A 21,138-nucleotide genomic window follows, 5' to 3' on the forward strand; every position below is an offset into this window, starting at 1 on the left:
GTTCAGCAGATTTTGCGAACAGTCGTAAAGTTTATTTCCGAGCTTATAACGACACTGTGCGCCGCGGAATGCATCCACGGATCGTATTTTGGCGCTGTCCGACTGTAAAATTCTCCAAGAGACCTCGAATTACGTCTGTCATTGTAATTAATGTTCCTCGTTAGCTTGCTGCAGGCTTGCGGGTCGTGCATTCGATTGATATTCATTTTTATGGAAGATGAAAACCCTCGAAGCCTTCTAGCACCTTGAAATATAGATCCAAAGGTTTTGATACCTTTCGATGAAAAATATACGATATTTGCACCTTGTTTTGTAGAATAATGATTTTGTAGCGTAGGTAGCGTTTGTTGGTGAGATTTGTGGGATTTTGGGCTCCTGGAAGGCCTTTTGGCTCCCCAACGATGAGGAATTTATTCGTAAAGAGGAAGATGGATTCTTGGGGTGATAATTGGATGGGATTTTTGAAAATTTGTAAGATATTGACACGTGGAACAGAGTGGTGAACCAGCAGCGTGCTAACAAGAGTTTCTAATTTTGAAGAAGAATGCCTGATAAAGACCGAACTCTCGTAGATATTTCTACTGGCCAGAAAGACTATGAGGTCGTGCACGATCTCGTTCTTTGTGCACGAGCATCGTGTTGGACACGTTGACACCAACGTGACACGTTAATGACCCAATCTGCCAGAAGATGCGCCAAAATGCACTCGCAGAAACAATATTCCACGTATATTCTTTTCACGGGCTTTTAAAATCCACGATAATCGCAAATAAGGTACGAATAATTGAATTTCGAAATTATTGCAATACAAAAGTGGTCCCTGTATAAAACGTTATTATTCTTCAAGATCCCAAGCACCTCAAGAAAACATTGAATAATACTTATAGAAATACCAAAATTACCTCTATAAAATTTTGTGTTACAAGTTAATTGCTAATCTTAAACTCGATATACACTGTAATATAAAATGCCAATTATTAAATAATTCACTCCTGGAGAGTAAAAATGGCCGTAAAGATACGCCGGAGACTCGAAATTCTAATCAAATGGGAAAAGAAATATATTCGCAAATTTTTCCCGAATAATTTTGACAGACGTTGAAGAAAAACTTGTACCCAGGTCGTCAGCCGTGGAGGATCGATCCCATTGCTATCTGCAAGCCGGTTACGCAAGAACCCGCCACGTGTCCCCCACGAATCGCGATCTGCCGCGATCGACGTGGCAAAACAGGAAGGAAGAGCACGATTGCGAGCAAGTAGCTGTTCGATCGATATAAATAAATCGTTTCTCGATAGTCGGGACCCGTGGCGAACTATCTATTTACAACGAATCATCGAAAGTGATGACATGAACGAGTGACGAATAAATGGGCAGTTATTTACATATGCTCGTGAAACATGAATACTTGAGAGAGGAAGTATAGCGAATCCGTATCGCGAATCTACTCACGGATCACCTGGACTTTCATATTCGCAGGAATCGTCCAGCGTCCGATACATTTAACTCAAAAGTACCAAATTTTTTTAACGAACAATTAATACAAAATCAGGGTTGCTTCGCTATACTTCTCTTCAGACATCTCGCTACGTCCGCGTGTACGCTATTCGCTACGCGTATCCTCGATTTAGCGTAAATCCGAATCGGCACACTCGAGTGTACGTACGTCGAGAGTCGAATTAAATAAATTAACTAATAAAACTGAAAACTAGGGGGTATTAAACATATCTGGCGGTTCGCGACCCTCGATTGTTATGCACCACTTGAGCGTGCCTCGAGTATCTCACTATACAGAACGAGGCAAAATTGAACGGTGTTAAACGGCACTGCTGTGTTCTATTGTTGGTATCCGTTTATTTACATCTGCTTATTTACGTCCAGTCGCAAAGCGAAATTGCTCTTCCTCCTTCGTTCGATTGAGAAACAGGCCGAAGATTGCCCTTTTCAGCTCGCGATACACGTAATGACACCTTGCAGGCGCACACGCAACGCAACCACCTCGCCCGGGCGCCTTAAGACCGATCAATCTTGCCTCGAAATAGTTCCAGTTTCGTGGAACACGCTTCTCTCCACAGGGAATAAAAATCAACGCTGTCCAGGCTGGGCAAACTCCAACATCTTTCAATCCTCCTCTTCGTACACGTTAAATACTATTTAACACGCATGGAAATCAAAACTGATGCACTATCCCTTTTGGAATTCCTCAGTTTCAATACCACGATACTTTCTAGGATTATTATTCCAGTTGTCAAATGGAATCGATCGTTTTTGACTTTCCCGTGGTCGATTCGATCAGCTTATACCTTCTCAGGTTCTCTAATCGCGTTTTAGGTTATGTATAAAAACTGAGGAAACCAAATCGGTGAATTTTTATAGAGTTATCATGGTTTAAGCGATCGTGTTCCATAGATTCGGATATAGCTGAAAGATTCCGCGTCTGTTTCGTGTAAAGACGCGTTTACAAACGCAAGAAGCTTCCTGCATGGACAGCGCTGGCTAGGGGAGCCGCCATTTTGATGCGACTGTCGCGCATCTTGAGGGGAATTCCGATAGCCTTTCGGTGTTCGTTTCTCGCGCGAGTGCCCGGTGCTGCCTACCGTCGTCCTTAGTGACTAGTTCGTTCAGCACTAATTTATTAAACGTAGAATTCCTTAGCTCTAATACTAGTGAGATCATTGTTCGACAAGGTAGCCGAAAGTAACACCGGGAACCGGGCGTGGAGAAAGGAAAACGAAAGAGTCGCCAACGGCACTCGCACTGAACTCGCGTTACGCGTGTCTCGTTCTCAAAAAAAGAAAGAAAGTAAAGTATCGGGGAGATGGACAAAAAAGAAAAATAATAATAATAAAATAAAATAAAACGAAAAAATCGAGCAAAAAAAAAAATATATATGCATACGCACAGTATACGATAGGTTAGGCGTGTTACAACACTGATATTTAAGTCTTTCTCTAGGAGATCACGCGACTGTTGGTCAGGATCGGATTTCGAACGTGTACGTGTAGCTTTCTCCGCTTTTCTCTCGGATCCAGCGGCCATTACCGGCGTACGCCCGATCGGATCTAGACGATCCTCCGTGTCACGAGCAGTGTTCCAGAGACAGGGCGTCGTTCTCGAAGCGATCCACGAGAAATCCACGGAAATCGACGACCTTTCTCTCGCTCTTTCCTTTCTTCCCTATCTCGACAAGACACTCCTCTCGATGGACGAAGGAGGAGAAGGAACAAAATGGTGGAGTTTCGCGAGACTACAAATTTCCGTGATCTTCGACACCGTGGATTCGAAGGGAGGACGATCGAACGACTATTCTCACTCGTCTCTAATCTCTTTTCTCTCCGTACTCCAGAAAATACCACGACCAATTATCACTGTTTTATGGGACTAGACATCTTACTGATTGCACGCTCTCTTTCTGTCCGCTTCCGTCCTCTCGGATGAGCAAGCACTCTTTTCCATCACGTTCTTCATCTTCCATTCTCTTCCACTCGGCTTTCACGTTTCCTCGTTTACTCTCTTTGTTCGTTACGATTGTTCATCGACTTTCGGCTCGCGGCCCTCTTCGGTTCACTCTAGATGGGGGTGCGAACGAAGAAGGAGCGAGAGAGGGGGTAGAACGGAGAGTTCGATGCTTCTTCGCGACCTCTCCCGGTCTACCCCTTTCTTGGCAGCTCGGTTCCAGGAGGAATTACTTGCCTCCGTTCGACGACACTGGCGTGTCCAAGGCTTCGTGTCTAGATGTTCTGTCGACTGATGACCTTTCAAGCATCTGTGGAGGTAGAAAAGAATTTCTATTAGAAAATTTTCCTATGCTTTATCAAATTTTAAACAATCATCCTTCACTGGGAGATCTTTGGAAGAAGTAATTTCAGGAAGATTTAGGAATATCGTTTATGGACCATATATGCAACTCTTTTCTCTTCGCAACAGAGTGATTTGGAAGTTTAGTAGAAACTTTACAGATAGACAGAAGAATTTTCTGACTTTCCACTTTGAGAAGATCGTTCTTCATATTCCATCTGACTCCCCCTAATTCGTCATAAAATTGACTTGCAAAATTTTGAAATTCGACTCAATGGTAATTACGATCCGTCGTCTGATGATCCCTTTAACGTGTGAAGAAATTGAAGACAACCATAGATTTTATTGGATTTTTATTTTAAATAGACCGTCTTTCGTTGGTAAATTTTTGGAAGAGAGAATTAATTAAAAAATTTGACGATATCGATTAAATTTTATGCAATCCTTTTATCTTCGTGGCAAGATCGCCTCGGACGGGTAGTACGAAGCTTTAAAACGGAATTCACTGGGGATACCATCGCGTGATAATTATACAGCGAATCGTTTGTGTTGTGCAGTTGCACATAATTTGCGAAACGCGATTACGAGCAGCAGTTTGGAAAAGAAAAATTAGCCAAGAGATAAGGGAATAACGAGGCGAGCTCGGTAACGCGTGCAACCTCTTTCGCTATGCAAGCGTAATTAAACCGCTCTGATCGAACTCCCTTATCATCCTTGTTTACTTCTTATCGGATCGTCGTTTAATTTCTCTAATAGTTCGATGAAAATAATTCACTGACTCTTTATGCAACAGTACAGACATATAGATCGAAGGATCCAGAAAAATGATTGCCATACGACTCTCGTAAACCGATCAAAAGATGCACAGATCATAGCACAAAAAGTCCACGAAACTCAACGAAATCGTAAAAATCGTATGAAAAAGTCACATTAAATGGCTAGAATCGTGTGTCACGTGACAAAGAGACCAACAGGACTCGCTGAAAGACTCGAGGATGAATATAAACTGCTCAGTACAAGATAAAACTACCTAAACTGGCAACCTAGCTTAAGCTACCACGAGTTAAAATATCTCTCGAAGAACCCAGAAACGCAAAGCAAGAAACATAAAAGATGTAGTCAGTCGGAGTAAATTCTCCATCTTGTCAGTTTCTTGGTCCAGTTCATAGTAGATATGTCAAATTCTCAGAGTCCAGCTTGCACGAGCATAAAAGCTTGTCTCGAGTAGCACGAGTCAACGATCGATGAGATTCCTCGTCTGGTTGCTACAGAACCCCTCGCGACAGGCAGCTAATAAAAACACGAGGACCCGTCAAATGCAACCCTTGAAAGAGGTCGTAAAACGCGTCTCGTGGCCTCGAGGAAGAGCAACAAGATGCCGAGTGAATCAGAAGCGAGTCATAAAACTCGTGCCACCCAGGAGGGACATTTCAAGAATAGACACAGTATGTTGCAGACAAGCCGCATCTTGTTGCAACGCGTTTCTCTGCTGATCATCTTTGCTCTTAGTTGCAGGAACATGAAAGATCAGGCGATCTCTCAGACGAAGACTCGCGAAACTGACGGTGATGGCGCTGCGAGCGGGGACAGGTCCGAGATGGAGGTTAGGCGCTGACGATGATGGCGCTGGGACCGGAGGACAGGTACGAGAAGAAGATTAGAGGCTAACACGATGATGATAGACACCTTGCCAAGACGACGACGCCTCTGTCGTCGATGCCTGCAGCCGCAATGGCCGATGCGATGCCTTCTCAGCGAGTTTCTCCCATCGCAGCCACTGGCGTCGTCCTCCGCGTTAGACCCCTTCCTGCGTGCTCCCTTCGACCCATGGATCCTACACTTGATCGTGCCGTGGACGTAGTCGACGATGTCCGACCTCGATCTCTCCTCCTCCGACGACGAGGCTGCCGGCCTTGCAGACGGGTACGGGTATTTTTCTATCCAGAGCGGACTCTTTCTGCAGAAGGCGGAAACAGAAATGGCGAACAATGAGGGTGAGCGTGGGTTCCATTCGCTGCGAGTTATCGTGGAAATGATAAGCAGCATGGACGGAGATAGAGATGAGAATGACGATGATTTTTGTGGATGCTGGCATGCAGTTTCGCGTTCTTTGACAATTGGATTTAGAAGTTTCATTTGTCATAGTGCTATATTCCTTATATTTTATATTCATATTTCTCACGTGTCTACTTTTCATCATATTAGATATAATATAATACTATATATTTATAGTAATGTATAATTGTTACTATTGAATATTTTTGATATCTGTATCTAAAAGTATGAAGATTTGGTTTGTTTAATTTTTTACATTCTAAGTACTAACTGGAATATTTATGGCTTTTGTTTCTAATTATGTATATCTTTTAATATCGAATATTTATTATATATATTTTGCAATATCGAGTATTTTTAACTGTTATTTATGAGAGAATATATCTTACAATGTCGAATAATATCGTTAATTTTTATCTAGAAAAATATACATTTTTTAATACCGCGAATCTTTGTGTAGTTTTTAATACTAAATGTACTGTCAAGTCCAGAATTGTTGAATATGACATTGGAAAATAGACAGAATGATTATCAGGGCGATTGATGAGTGTTCGGAAAGATGCAGCAGTGTATCGAGAGGATAATTATGCTAGAGCGAATGAGCTCCTAGAATGCAGACCTAGAGTGCACTTTTTGGACACTCGACAATGTTTAATGAAATTATATGACGTGTATGAGTACAAATAGGGATGCCAAGAAACAAGGGTAGAGAGTTGATTCCGAGGGGTCGTATTACCATATTTTATCTAGTATATAATAAACCTTATTAAGAAAAGAAGAAAAGCTCTATAATTACGATAATACTGAAAAATATCATCCAAATATCCGTATTACTATAAAATAAAATTCGACATCTCTCATTTGTGAACCTTAACTATCAAGCTAAATCAATCACTGTCTAAAAAGAAATATAAAAATGATTATACTCAATTACAATCATCCCCAATTGTGTAATCAATGAAAGAATTAATTAGAAGAGAAAGAAAATAAATAAACAGTACACAGATTGATTTACTTCTCTGTTTCTCTAATACTTTTAATCCAATCTACTAACGAACTCGTTTAACGTGTTAATAACAAAATGGCGAAATATTGCGGAAAAAGTGGATGGTATGTCAATAAAATAATTGGAAAATGAGTGCAGCGGAGTGAAGATTTGTTAAGCCATAATTCACTCGTTACACGTCATATCGAGGAATGTTCATGGTGAAAGGCGTGATTATTCTCATTCATCATCGATGCTATCGACGAGGCTTTATTCCTCGCGTTGTCGTAATTACTTTTTGCAGAGGTGGTCGTTGAAGCAAGGAGCCATTCGCGAGGAAATTCTTGCCTTTCGAAGTGTACGAGTCTGGACATTAAGAAGACGCATTCCATCGGTTCAACTAAAGAGATTCTTAATTACAATTGATGTTCCTCGTCAGAGGTTTGTAGAGGCTCTGATGAGGCTGATCGTGTAACGTAAAATAAGATATGAGAATAACTCTTTGATAGAACAAGCAGACTCTACTTGGAAGGCTGGTGTGGCAATTATTAATTGCAATAATCAATTTCGCTTGACGAATAATTGCACAAACTACGAAAAAATGAGTAAAAAGTAAGAAAATTAAAAATCGGATTCAAGTGAAGAGAGCATTAAATAAGGAGAAGTTAAAATACGATTTCGGTTCGAGGATAAATTAGAAATAATCGGTTGAAGCTCGTGAGAAATAGAAATGGCGAAAGGTTAACAACCAGGTTTGATAAATGAATTATGCTAGGAAGATAAATTAAGCGATAAATTAAGTAACGAAAATAAAACAGTTGAAAATCCTAACGTAACGTTTTGTAATGGTTTATATATCGAGATAAACTCTTAGTATAATTATTAACGCGAGTTGGCAAGTAAATACATAGCCAGTGACGAAAGGCAGTCTTATTCGCTGAAGTTGACACATATTGATATAATACCAAATTGTTTATAATATCGAACTTATAACATCTCTTTTTGCTTGTTTAGCGTGTTACTTATCTTATTTATGTGTTTAATATTCGCGTTTCCCTGAACTTTTATACTCAGTCTGGCATAGAATGTAAATATAATAAATATTTCCGCCTTTTTTCACTTTTTCCTTTTTTTTCCCCGGTTAAAATATGATTCATACTGTTCGGAATAATTTGACTCGTACCGAAATAACCTCCGATAACAATCACGTGGCGGTGTGTAATATCGTGTGCATAAAAGTGTCGAAAAAGCGTAATAAAAATTATCTGCACTCTAAAAATATTAACGAATCTATTAATAACGAGATTATTGGCGAGGGATCGATATCGGCGAGTGATAGAAAAATGGCAACTGTCGTAGCGAGATATTAGACTGCTTCAAACTTAAACAAACGCGAGAAAACTTCAACCACAGCCAAGATTTTTCTCTATAAAACGCACAAGCAAACTCTCAAACGTCAAACCGAAAGCCGAACAAAACTAGCCTTCCTCAAACATCGTACAACCTCGTCAAACGCGAGCAAACACCTCGGCAACTTCGTCAAACAACCTCTCGAACTTCGCGCTATGAATAGCGAGGGTCAACGATCAGTCTAATCGATGTCAAACTACCCCTAAACCTCGTCAAACCTCGTCAAACCTCGTCAAACCTCGTCAAACCTCGTCAAACCTCGTCAAACATACTCAGCCCGTAAAACGGTCGAGATCAGCGCGAAATCAGAGCAACAGAGCTCGCGCATCGCGGATGAAGACCTCGTGCTCACGGAACCAGCAGATTACTCGGAAAGACAGCTGATACTCCGAATGACCGAAGACCATGCTTCAAAATATTCGATTCACGTGTATCGTTGGCCGTATCTCTGGTAAACAAGAGACGCGAAATCGATAATCGAGCGGTGCACGCGCGATCTTCAGCCGAGGATCGAGAAAAAGAAGAATTTGAGGAAGACGAAGACGACGAGGATGAAGGAGGAAGATCCACTGGCTCGTCGCGGGAACGAGAAAGGAGGATAGAAAGGAGAAAAAACTGTAGATCGGCAACGAAAGAGATAGCGACGTTCGATCGTCCTAGTACTTCGGACTAACCTTCCTGGCTGAGGCCACTTCACGCAACCGTGAACTTTAGGAAAAGCGACAGAGATTATCGTGGAGCGGCTGATAATGGCCGCTCTCCCGCGTTTTGCTTCTCTCTCTCTCTCTCTCTCTCTCTCCTTTTTTCTCTCTCTCTTGCTCTCTCTCCCGGTCTCTCTGCGACAATTGAACCGACCGGCTAATAACCACGGCTCCGCCAGCCACCTACTATCGACGTGGTAAAGTCCAACGAGATGAATTCCCTTCTATCGTGGAGAACGAAAGAATAACAAGCAGCTGATTGGAAGCTCAATACGACGATCCAATGCGAATAAATAGGTGCCTTTTGCTGTCCTGCTCGCCTCGGGACTATTACCCGAGGGCACCCAACGGCAGCCATGGGTGCTGCCCTGGGTGCTGCTCTGGGTGATGTCTAAGTTGGTTCTGTAATTGACCAGTTATCTCTCCGATTAACATTGATCTCTTCCCGATCAAGATCAAGTTCTGATCAAGATTTCGAACAGGATTCTTCATAATCTGACGATTCCTTGAATTTAATCCTGCTAGTGTAGGGTCTAACGAGCTTAGATCAATTAAGAAACTTCCTCCAAGTTTCTCGAGAATTTGGTGACTATTTGGAATAATTCCTTGAGCTTGATTTAATCATCTCGATTAGGAATAATTAACGAAGCTTCACGAGACATAAATTTAAACGTAATTCTTATACTCCAAGGTCCAACGATCTTGAGTTACCGATCTAACAACTGTTTCATCGAACAAAGTTGCGCTAGAGTTTGTTAATCCTTTGAAATAATTCTTCGAGTTCATTTCCAATATTCAATCATCAGTCTATGCTGTCATAATGATTTCCAAAATCTCTGTAAAATTATCGTGATTCGTTGATCCCGCTGCCCTGGCAATCTGATAATCTCCATTTACTGATCGATCACAGTTAATTGCCAAAGTTGCACAAGGATCCAGTACCAATTGGAATCATTTCTCGATGACAGAATAGAACCTTGAAACCGTTTCTGTAATATCGGTGAACGGATCTATGGATCAGATGCTGCGGAGATTTCGGCAGCCAGACAAAGTGGCCGAGAATTGGGTTAAGGTGTTGGACCGGGTAACTCGAGATCGATTTACACATGTATCTAGGTTACACTGGCAGTGGACGATAACAGGTCCATAAACGGGCTCTCGAAGGTTTAATCGAGGATCGTTCGATCACGTCGCTCTGTTTACGATCTCCGTTGCGACACTCGCGCTCCTGTTTGATCCCGAGATATTGACAGACGATCGAAATATCCGAGTTTCGACTCTGCGACATCTTGCAGTCGCAAAAGCTTCCTTGTGTTACTAATAAACAATTCGATAAACGGGAAAAAATAAACGGAAAATAAATAACAGGAGTAAAAGAAGCGGCCGAGTCGCAGAAGCTGCTTCGAACTTGGAACGTTAAGCAGCCGGCGGGAAATTAATCTCATGGCCGATAATTGCAGCCGAAATCACTGGAAAAAACCCAAGGCGAAACGAAGGTGGAGGTTGTTGCAAAAATCTTTGCATAATGGAATATTCAGCCGTTGAACGGGCCAATTTAACAGTTAAATCGGCCAGGATTCCGCGAAGTCGATGATTTCCGACAGAGCCGAGACAGGGAGGAAATTGATCGCCGAGCTGAATGTTAAACACCTCCGCGAAGATTGATCGTCAAGGCTCCACGCTGGTATTATTGGAAAGGTTAACGGTGTCAGAGGTAAGCGACCATAATCGGCAACCGGAATGACGTTGACCTCTCAATTTCACCCGGAACGAAAGCGCAGAGATTTACAAAAATTTTCTTCAATCAAATTTCGACTAAGCTGAAGAATAAAATGCGAAGATCCCTATTTGATATCGAGAAGTAACAAATTATAAAAATTTCTAAATAAACAAGGAAACAACAATAATGATATAATGATAATGTCTAAATGACAGTGGTAGTATGACAATTGAAAGTAGAAAGATCCATCGACGTTGCTTTCCTTGAAATCACTGATAGACTAGAATGAAGATCTATTCGGATACTCTGACAGTATAACAGAATAGGATAGATCCTAACTATATTACTCTTTCTCTACTATTAAGAGCTAAAGAAAATCTAATCGAACACTGTAATAAATTATACTAGAAATAAAGTCCATCAGAATCCTATATCGTTTGAAACACCTATTAAATAGGAAAAAAGAAATCTACTAGGACACTGTTATCAAGAAATCCCCAAGACCTGGCAACCACTATCCAGAACTACGAAACGATTCATCAGATCATCGTTCAACCCTCTGATTCCTTTCTTCCCGAAAAGGATGATCATCTAGTATGACGAGCATGACCCCGTGCAGAAGCAGTGCAGTCGCGATGAAAATAGCGTAGCGAAGGATCGCAGCAAGTAGGGTGAAAAAATACCAAAAAGAAAACAGGAGAAACTAACATCCACTCACACGGCGTCCGTAGGATTGGTCCTGTTAGGCTTGCAGTACTGTTCCAGTTGCGAATAGCTGCACTGATGGTAGCAACACTCCTCCGCGAGACCCGGACCCACAGAGTCCTTAGGGTCGTCTTCTCCGCTGTACGAGAACGGCTCGTTGTACCCGCGATCCTTGCACGCCAGGTACAAGGCGTCGCTGAGGTCCTTCGAACACAGCCTGACCAGAGACCGCTTGTAGGGGATGCTGTTGATGGTGTCGAGGAGCGTGAGCAACACCAGGCCGACCAGGACTATCGTCCTGGCTCTGCTCCGTCGAAACATGGCTGTGTTCGCGGTGTGACCACTTCGTGGCATGCGAAAGCGCGATAACGTCTCTCCGTCTTAAGACGTGATGCACAAAGTGCACTGGATGTCAGCCAGGTGACACGGCGAACGACCAACTGAGGACTCTCGTTTCCCTTCGATCGATTCACCGCCGATTCGCTATCAGCCGCATTCTCTGGCAACACGACACGTGTCTCTGATGCTTCCACCCCTCGAGCAACTTGCTTCTTCGCACCCCGTGGTTCAACGGAACGGGTTGGACAGGCGATGCGAGAGCTGGTCGATCCTCCAGCTACGGTGCACGAGGATCCTTCAGAAACGGAACGTGGATGTTGGACTGTGCTCCTTCGCGGTGTTTACTCGACACCGTGGCCAGGCTTACTCGATAGTCCAGGTGACCAGGATCGGTTTTATACGCGCACTTAGCCCAGGTCGACTCGTGATCGTGGGCGTGTGTAACGTGGTCGTCGTTCGGACGACGGCGAAGAGAGCGCGGTTCTCGCTTCCGAAGATGAGACCTCCGTTGGTACCGAGTTCCTCGGTGCCACTGGTACCGGCTTGCCTCGCCACGCGGTTCTTGTTCCAGATTTCACGGATTAGAGGAGAGGAACGATAAGGAGACACACGCGAGAGAGGGGAACAGATCCGAGGCGGAGTAGGTGGCGGAGCATCAGGCGAAGATGAAAGAGAAGGGAGAGGTCATGCTGGCTGCTGGTGGTACACGGCCTCGTGTGTGCTCCACAGTACATCGAGAGAAGGGGTCGATGAAGCGAGATCACTCGATCTTTGTCCCGTTTGCTCGCTACCGAACCGGCTGCCAGACCATCCTCTCTAGGTGAAGCTTTGGTCCCCTGGGTCCATGGGATTACGCGGTCCGCGGCAAGTTCAGACATGGTGGCTCGCGTCGCGTCGTTGCCCATAGTGCTTTGTACAGTTCGTCGAGAGGTAGTCATTTTTCCGTTCCTGGTCACACGTACACGTGGACCACGTATAGACGAATCGTAGTGAGTGGACGGTGCAGTCTGGGACCGACGCGTGCCTCCTAGTCGATCCTGGATGACAAAGGGGTGGCGCTGAGCAGTGGCCGCTGCTCTGACCGGTCGGCCGGATTAATCGCGCAGTATTTCGTCCCGAGTCGATAAATCGTCCGCGTATTTTCGAGCCAAGATACAGGCCGCGGGGACGACGGGGGACACCAGATCGACCTCCTACCCTCGTTTCTTTCCGACGATCGCACCAATTCCGATTATCGTTCAGGCACGGAGAGATCGGTCGCCGTTTCTATGAATAGAAACGTATGGGGGGTGAACGAGTCAGCTGGTCAGATAACGACCGACGTTTCCACTTGCGGTTTAGAAGGTGACGTTCAGCGTCCAACGCGATTCCCTTAGCGGAACCCTTGCTATTAGGCCTAATACAGCGTCACCGGGCGGGACACGTTGCCTCGGTTCAACTATGGGAACAATTGGTCCTGGTATAGCGATATTAAGTGAAGTACATTCCTTCCGTCCGAGTCTATGGACAATTGCTCCCAGTATAGTCATACCAAGTGAAGTACATTCCTTCTGTCCGAGTCTGGGTACAATTGGTCCCAGTATAGCTATACCAAGTGAAGTATGCACATTCCTTCAATTGCACTCTCAGGATAATTGCCTCTAGTCCAGCAGTAGCGAGTGGTAGGCATTCCTTCGGATCAAATCAGGGCATAGATAGTCCTGGTATAGGAGAACCGTGTGAAGTTCCATCGATTGAACTCTGAGGGTAGTTGGTTCTAGCCTAGTATTATCGAGCAGGGTACATGCCTTCAACTGGCTCCAGGAAATAAAGAGTCCTATCACAGCAATACATCCCCCCAGTTGAACTTTAGGAATAATTGCTCCTAGTATTGCGATACCAAGTGTCTCGAGCTCCTTCGTTCAGCTCTGACAACGATTGGTCGCCTAGTATAGCTAGACTAATCGAAAGACATGTCCTTCTGGTCAGGGAGGGTGAATGCGGAGGAACTTGCCCAAATCTTCCGATACTTCTGGTACTTTGACGTCCATTTTGCAAAATGGTTCTGCTCCTTCGATCCCCCAGTTGAACTTTAGGAATAATTGCTCCTAGTATTGCGATACCAAGTGTCCCAAGCTCCTTCGTTCAGCTCTGACAACGATTGGTCGCCTAGTATAGCTAGACTAATCGAAAGACGTCCTTCTGGTCAGGGAGGGTGAATGCGGAGGAACTCGCCCAAATCTTCCGATACTTCTGGTACTTTGACGTCCATTTTGCAAAATGGTTCTGCTCCTTCGTGTTCCTTCTTTCTTCCCTTCTTTTCTTCTCGACGAACAGCATAGAGATGGAATAGCGAGAATATGAACGGTGTCGGTTTACGGGTCGTCAGCATCCGTATCGATTGCTCGCACGCGAGTGTAATCGAAACGTGTCCGGGAGGATTTTTTGTTGTTTAGGCGAAGTTGAACGAGCTGATTCCTTGATTTTTCTTGAATACTGGCCTTACGACCCGCATCGTAAACTATGAAAGACGAGACGCGCCTTGGAAGTTAAACTGGTAGTACGGTCATGGTTTTTATGGATTTCGGTTATGGTTTCTTTTACGTTTCTTTTATTTCTGTTCACTTTCCTGTCCGGTTACGCAAAGGGGATGTATTTATAGACTCGTGTAACGGGTTTCGCGAGTCTCGCGAACATCGATGCCCACGACTGTGTTCGTTGCATTACACGCTGGCTGGTATTACACGCTGAATACAGGAGCAACGGTATGGCCTATCGGGTCCTACGGTTCCCATGGTGCCGCCCTTGCAACACTCGCGATGGTTGCTTTATGAGAACGAAGGAATTTCGTGTTGCATGAACTGCCTGCGAGATCAGGCTATCTAATTCCAGGGTATCTGATTCCTGACAGGAGGAAGGAACGCGATAAGTCACACTTTCCAGCTTCTATGCAGCAGTTATTTTAAAACTCATGACGCCATATTATCATGGACCGTCTCTTTCTTCGTTTCATGTTTCAAAAACATTTTCTAATTCCAGTTCAGAAATGTTTATTCATTTTCATATAGAAATGTCTATTAACGACACTTCAAAGAAAGGGTTAAAACATTTGTTGCACAGATGATTCTTTTAATAAAATATTGGACGATTATTATACATCCTTTTGTAATAGATAGTCCTGGTTAAAAGGTATATAAAAATTGGAGAATTAGGGGAAACTGTTTTCCTTGGATAACTTTGACGAGAATGAAATAGTCAATATACTCAGTGATTATCAGTGACTAAACACATTCGAGTTTATTGAACCAACAATTCCCTTTACATAACCTCTCTAATCTCTCTAAAACAGTTATAACCCTCTGCATTTCAAGAATTTTTACAGAAAGAAACTCTAAGTCGCTTCCAAAACGAGAATCTTCTTTCAGAATCAACAATATTATCTCTTATATAATATTTTTCAAAGAAAACAAACTGCGGATTACCAATATGGACACAGTGGCGCCACCAGAGTCTGAGGACCAACCCTAATAATCCAATTCCACTGCACAAATACTCAAACAAGTAATGAAACAAAATCTCGAATTTTATTTCGCATCTTGCAAAAATAATTTCGCCATATTAACCTTCCAACGAGTTCCATATTAACCTCCCAACACCTCAAAGTTCCTTAGAGCCCAAAGGAGCCAAAGATTTCTAACAAAAGACGGATGAGAGATAAGAAAATCAGTAATCCCGAATTATTCCTGAAATAAAAATGAGAAATCGGGAGACGACTGGTTGTTTCGAGCCGTTATCTGCCACTTTCCGAGCGAAATTGGCCAGGTCTGGTTATCGCGGCTGCCGGCCGCCATTGCGCAGCGAGCGCACCACGTGTATCGGTGCGCCGCATGGCCAGGCCTCCGTCATCACGTTCGCGGTCGTCAGCAAGTCCGCCACGTGTTGCGCGATAGCGATTTTCGCCGGCACGCGATCGTGATTTACGAGCGAATTCCACGGATTTATGCGACCACGATCAAGGACGCGAGAGAGACACGTGGCGCGTCGCATCTACACCCGATTCATCGTTCCCCGACTCGGCCAGGTGAGAATTTGCGTAATCGTATTCCGATTCGACGACGTGGGACATTCCTCTCTATCGAGCCTCTTATCGCGCCAGGCTGATACGCGATCATGGAGTAATTGACTCGTACGACGATGATTAATGTCGGCCTGTGTGTATTTTTCTCGCTCGTGAGTGACTGGACGTTGCTTGGGTAACAATTTAGTCGTTTCATTCGGGATTTATAGTATCTTTTCTTGCTCAAATTTAGAAATATAAAATTGAAAGTTCGTTAAATTAAAATTAATTTTTTTTGAAGGGGGGCGGGGGAAGTATTGTACATTCCTAGGTTGGAAATTTTATGACATTTTTGAGAGATTTATTTTTAGATCATGATATTGGAAATTATGATAATGTGTGAGACTGAAAATTAGCGTGTTTTATTAATTAGAGTGTAAAGATTGGGTTTTTTGAGGATGATGATCTTGGTGACTTTAAGGTTATTTGCAGATGTTCGGGTTTGAAATATTTGAGAGGTCAAGTCTGATAAAAATTGCGGGATAATGAAATTTGGAAGGTTCCGATGGATTACTCGAAGGGTTGTTACCCTCTTGAGCAGCGATGGAATTTTTCGATGAAGATATCTTTATAACTGGAGCAGATAATTTCTTTGGTAGTGTAGGTTAATGTCAGCTCTGTGTGCGAAGTTTTTTACTTCTTTCAAAACCGTCTGTCTGGCAGAGTTGGTAATTTTATCAGTGATAAGTATTTTTATTGAGTTTGCTACGTTCGTATTAATGGCGCTATAGTGCTGCCTCGTGTGCTCGAAAATAGCGAAAGCGTGACGATTATTGTATCTATAATTATTCATACTTCTCACTATCGATAATTCGATTTGCTATTCCACGTAGTCCGCAATTTTCAAGTATCTACGACTAAATAAGTTCGAAGAAGAAAGATAAAGAATGATCGATTCGATCCTGGTATCATAAATCTTCGATGAAAGATATGGAATAAAAATCTTTTTCTGGATGATATATTGTTTGTTTTTTTCGTTATTATCCAAATACCTGATACCACTAACAGTTCGTTAAGTAACATTTAAATGAAATTATACTCGACTACTTTGAATCTCTGTGCTGATCGTTGTGCCCGTTACAGCAGCCAGCTTCATCAGGGGTCGAATGACACACTGATACTCACTATCACCTCTGACAAAGCTAGCTGCAATTCTTGTAATATTCCAAAGGAATTAGGATCAGCTTGCACCGGGAAATCTCGAAGATCATTCTCCCCTATGATAGCGACTTATATTTCCCAAAAAGCCTACCTTCGAGTTTGCACCATATGGACTCAGATCATAAGCAGTGCATTGACATAATGTAAACATAACGCGTAAATTAAACTCTACATTCTTCGTTGATATTAAGATATTTTCTTTTCGGAGATCTAAAACTCCATTTAGCTATACATTAACCTAGATCACTAATAGACATAACAATGAATGACTTGATGTTGCATAATCCATCATCCGTGTTTGGACTACACTTATATTAAGGAATCTCAGTCTATTCCCAAAGACATTGACTTCTCAAAATTCACTTTCAACATTCGTTGCACCAAAAATTCCGGAAGCTCGTCCAAATAACTAAGACCCTAGATCATCAACAGTGTATCAGAACAGACTAACTAACCTTATATAATCCATTGTATGTGCAGTACGTATGAATCAAAGGATCCATGTCTATACTCAAAGATACTGTCTCCACAAAATTTAATTTTTGCTTTTGAACATCGATCTCTGCTTCCCAAAAATCCTGGATCTTCAGCAATGCATCAAAAAAGACTACGCAACATTGCATAATCCATTTTGTTTAGACTACACATAGATGAAAGGATCAGAGTGTGCCTCTAAATGCACTGTCTCCTCGAAATTCGCATTCCCTTTTGAACATCGATCTCTGTTCCCTAAAAATCCCAGAAATCTATCCAAAGATCCTAGATCACCAGCAGTGCATGAGAAGAGACTACGCAACGTTGCATAATCCATGTTGTTTAGACTTCGCACCGGGGAATCTCGGTCTGCCCCCCGGGAGCCTCGGGAACGGGGTTAAGTTCGAGTGGTCTCCAGTGGTATCGTGCGCTGTCGATCATTTCTAGCTATCTGTTTTCAACTGGCTCGATTTTTCCCACCGATGCTAGACCGCAGGCGTCGCGGAAACGCGGTCGTGCAGCTGTGCCGAATCTAGGCTCTGATTCGGCCGGGAATCACGTGCTCACGCTGTTGACTGCACTTTGAAATCGGGGCTACATGGCTCGCGGGGGGCGATAAAGCTGCAGGCGCCTCGGCAGACACATCCGATCGAACGAGGACGAGCGTGCACGGCCCGAGGAGCTATGTTCGCGGATCATGAGCGAGTTTCGCAGCGATGGCTACATGGAACACGTGAGTTGACTCACGTGAGAACCGTTCGCGAGATGTCTTTGGAATTTCTGGCCTGACCAGGGACTGGGTTGTACTACTGTCGCGACGCTTGCTCTGGATTTTCACGCTATAGCGCGTAGGGTACAGTTTCGGTTGGCATAGTGAATGCGTTGATGATGCACGATGATCGTGTCTCGTGGGGAAATATTTTTCTTGCGATGCGGATTTTTCAGTGCCTGTGTGAGTTTGTGTATGGATGATGGGAGAATAGAAGACACGGATGATGTACGAGATCGCAAATTTGTAAATGTAGGTGATGTAGATGATTTTGGATGACGATTGATAGCTTGTTTGGGTTCCTTGATCGAGTAAATGATTATTCGAGGAAATATTTTGCAGACATTGAGCTTCATTATGGTTTGTGTTATAGTTTTGATAAACTTTGGTTTGGAGACACGAAGGTCGATTAAAATAGAAATCTTATACTAGTTTGTGCAATTGGGATATCGAATATTGCCGATTTTAACTGCTTCGAGTCACAATTTAATTGCAAATATTTTGTAACTTCTACGTATACTTGGACATTTTGATAAGTGACTTAAGATTGGTGGTTAATTATAACCGATATTTAATAATTTATTTATAGTGCGAGCAATAGACTATAATTTTGTTATTGTCAATATCCCACGAATGGCTATCGATTAAATTATTTTCGTCTCAATTTCTATGAAAATTCAATCTAAATGCAACTCAGAAGCTTCACAGTGCCTGCCGTCCGAAGATGAGTTCAGATTTCATAAACATTTACTTCTTTTTCCCAAATCCCATTTACTAAATATTTATACAGAACACAAAACGTTCAAGTATCGAATTTATAATTCTAAAATATAATTTAGACGAAATAAGCCTTGTAATTTACATTTTATACCTTCTCTATTAAAATTCGATTAAAAAATGCGACCAAATTAATTCCTGTTTTCCTGTATATAGAAATACAATTTAAAATCGTCACTAATGACTCCAAAGAACAATACCCCCCAAAATTCCAGTTTCCTAATCAAATCCATCGCCTGACATATTTACTTCAACTTCAACGAAGCTTTTTCCTGCGTTTCGACTTCTTCAGCCTTGACCCAGAGGGTGTGAAAAATAACAGCGAGAAATGGGACGCAACACGATTGGAAGAATTGTAAACAAGTACAAGGTTCGCCGGTACAATAATCCAGACCTTCGAGAATGCCAGCATTTCCCAGTTATTTCCATCAAATGCTCAAGCACGACGACATTCCTTAAATCCACAAACTTGAAGCCGAATCTCGAGCGAAAATTTCTACGTTCCTCCTCGATCGTTCGTGGCTATACCATATAAACGTGATTCCTCTTCAACGACTTTTTTCCTCTGCGTATCCAAGTTCGTCCTATCGTTCAGTGTACCATATTTTCAACGCGAGAGGTCAATTTCATTAGATATTACGGAGGAAGGCGGCCAGCTGAGGTAGAAGAGAAGCAAGATGCGTGCCGAGAGGTCTAAGGTCGGCTCGTGTACGACCTGGAACCGATATGACGATCGAGGAAATAACAATTGACTCGGTATTATCGTGCATGAACGCAGGCCACTGATCGTTCCGTCGACTTTTCCCTTGATTCTCGGCCCAAGAGTGAAGAAATACCATCTGACAGCGTGCAAGCTCCTCGCTGAGCGGCCTAGTTTCACTGCACATCTGTTCACTTTCCATGGATCAATGTGACTGTTCACTCGGTTTCTTCCTTCAATTCAGATTTCCAGGATTTTGAATTTGGATTTAGCTTGGGTCAAGTTGATGCCATAGATGATTACCTAGAATCGAATAGATTGTGTAAAGAATACGTTTCAGATTCACGAAGCTTTCACAGGAAAGTTGACATTGGTAGTTACAAATTGGAATCATAGAGACATTCCGTTTACGTATTACATAGTCCTATTTTCAGAAACAATTCGCGAGGGTGAATCATTAATCGGATGAATCGTGTGATTGCGAATCAGCCCATTAGCAGTAGATTAAATAGATCATCAAACCTACTGAGATACATTAAAGAGAGGATCTTTGGGCACCCACGCCAGAGTCAGAGTCAAAGTCAGAGTCAGAGTCTAAGTCCTTGCTCTTGGGAACTGTGCATCAAAAAATCTGTGATCGCTACGAATGAGGATCTTTCTGTATCGGTAAAAGAAGCAAGAGTGCATGTGCACGTGTGTAACAGTGGAAATAAAATTGCGGTTCTTATATATTATTTTCTTCCCTTCGTTGCAATTAAAGTACCCTGTTTTCATTCACCCTATCGTGTTCCTGCCTTCGACTAAAAAGAAGGAATATACATATAATATTTGAAGACTGTAAACGAAAGTACACCCATTTTCCCATGCTACTAAGATTTACATGGATTCATTGATCCCTCAGATGATCGAGTCCCTTTGAGTCTAAACTATCGTCTACAAAATCACCTAATATTTGAAAATTACAAATCAGTATCTAGAAAATAATATTTGTAAACTCATTATGTCATTAATTAAACCTCAATTCCAATCATGAGAAAGACAAATCTCTTTTGATATTAATACACTTGATTAATAAGCTCCAAGTTATGCAAGTCATCGGGTGGTAGCTAATAGGACAATGTAGAAAGAAATTCATTGCAATAGTCACATTTCGTTGTCCTGTACGAAATTTGGAAATGAAGAGAGTAGGAAATATATATTTGCACGTGGAAGAGAATTAATTTCCAGATAAGCGGAAGTCAGAAATAGTCGGCGCTTGGCAGCAGCCATTAACTGAGTCGTCAGAGGAGACCCAGCTCTGCCTGGTGTAATAAAATCGTAATGCATGCAATAAACGCGCACACGAACGTGAGCTAACGATCTAAATTGAATATGTAGGGTAAACTTCGTGCCATTCGTAAGATTGCTTCCGTTGGCTAGAACGACCGCATAGGAGGAACGCTTGCGGCCGC

The 21,138-nt window shown here is 42.7% G+C and overlaps 1 protein-coding gene across 1 annotated transcript; it reads right to left on the minus strand.

Moving 5' to 3' along the window:
• Positions 1–3,627: 3,627 nt before the first annotated feature.
• LOC108548373 (uncharacterized) lies at positions 3,628–12,251 on the minus strand. The gene is made up of 3 exons (XM_017901281.1): positions 11,385–12,251; positions 5,482–5,752; positions 3,628–3,763 (listed from the first exon to the last, which is right to left on the minus strand). Exons 1-3 carry the CDS (start codon positions 11,723–11,725, stop codon positions 3,683–3,685), a joined length of 693 nt encoding a protein of 230 aa, XP_017756770.1. The 5' UTR covers positions 11,726–12,251; the 3' UTR covers positions 3,628–3,682.
• Positions 12,252–21,138: the final 8,887 nt, after the last annotated feature.

Source organism: Eufriesea mexicana, unplaced genomic scaffold (assembly GCF_001483705.2).
Source record: "Eufriesea mexicana isolate 0111107269 unplaced genomic scaffold, ASM148370v2 scaffold1596, whole genome shotgun sequence".
Classification (NCBI taxonomy): Eukaryota; Metazoa; Arthropoda; class Insecta; order Hymenoptera; family Apidae; genus Eufriesea; species Eufriesea mexicana.

Coding starts and splice junctions, on each gene's coding strand:
- LOC108548373 (XM_017901281.1), bottom strand. CDS start 11,725: ATGCCACGAAGTGGTCACACCGCGAACACAGCCATGTTTCGACGGAGC. Junction 5,753..11,384: donor ACCAATCCTACGGACGCCGT/GTGAGTGGATGT, acceptor CGCCTTCTGCAG/AAAGAGTCCGCTCTGGATAG. Junction 3,764..5,481: donor GGCGTCGTCGTCTTGGCAAG/GTGTCTATCATC, acceptor CTACCTCCACAG/ATGCTTGAAAGGTCATCAGT.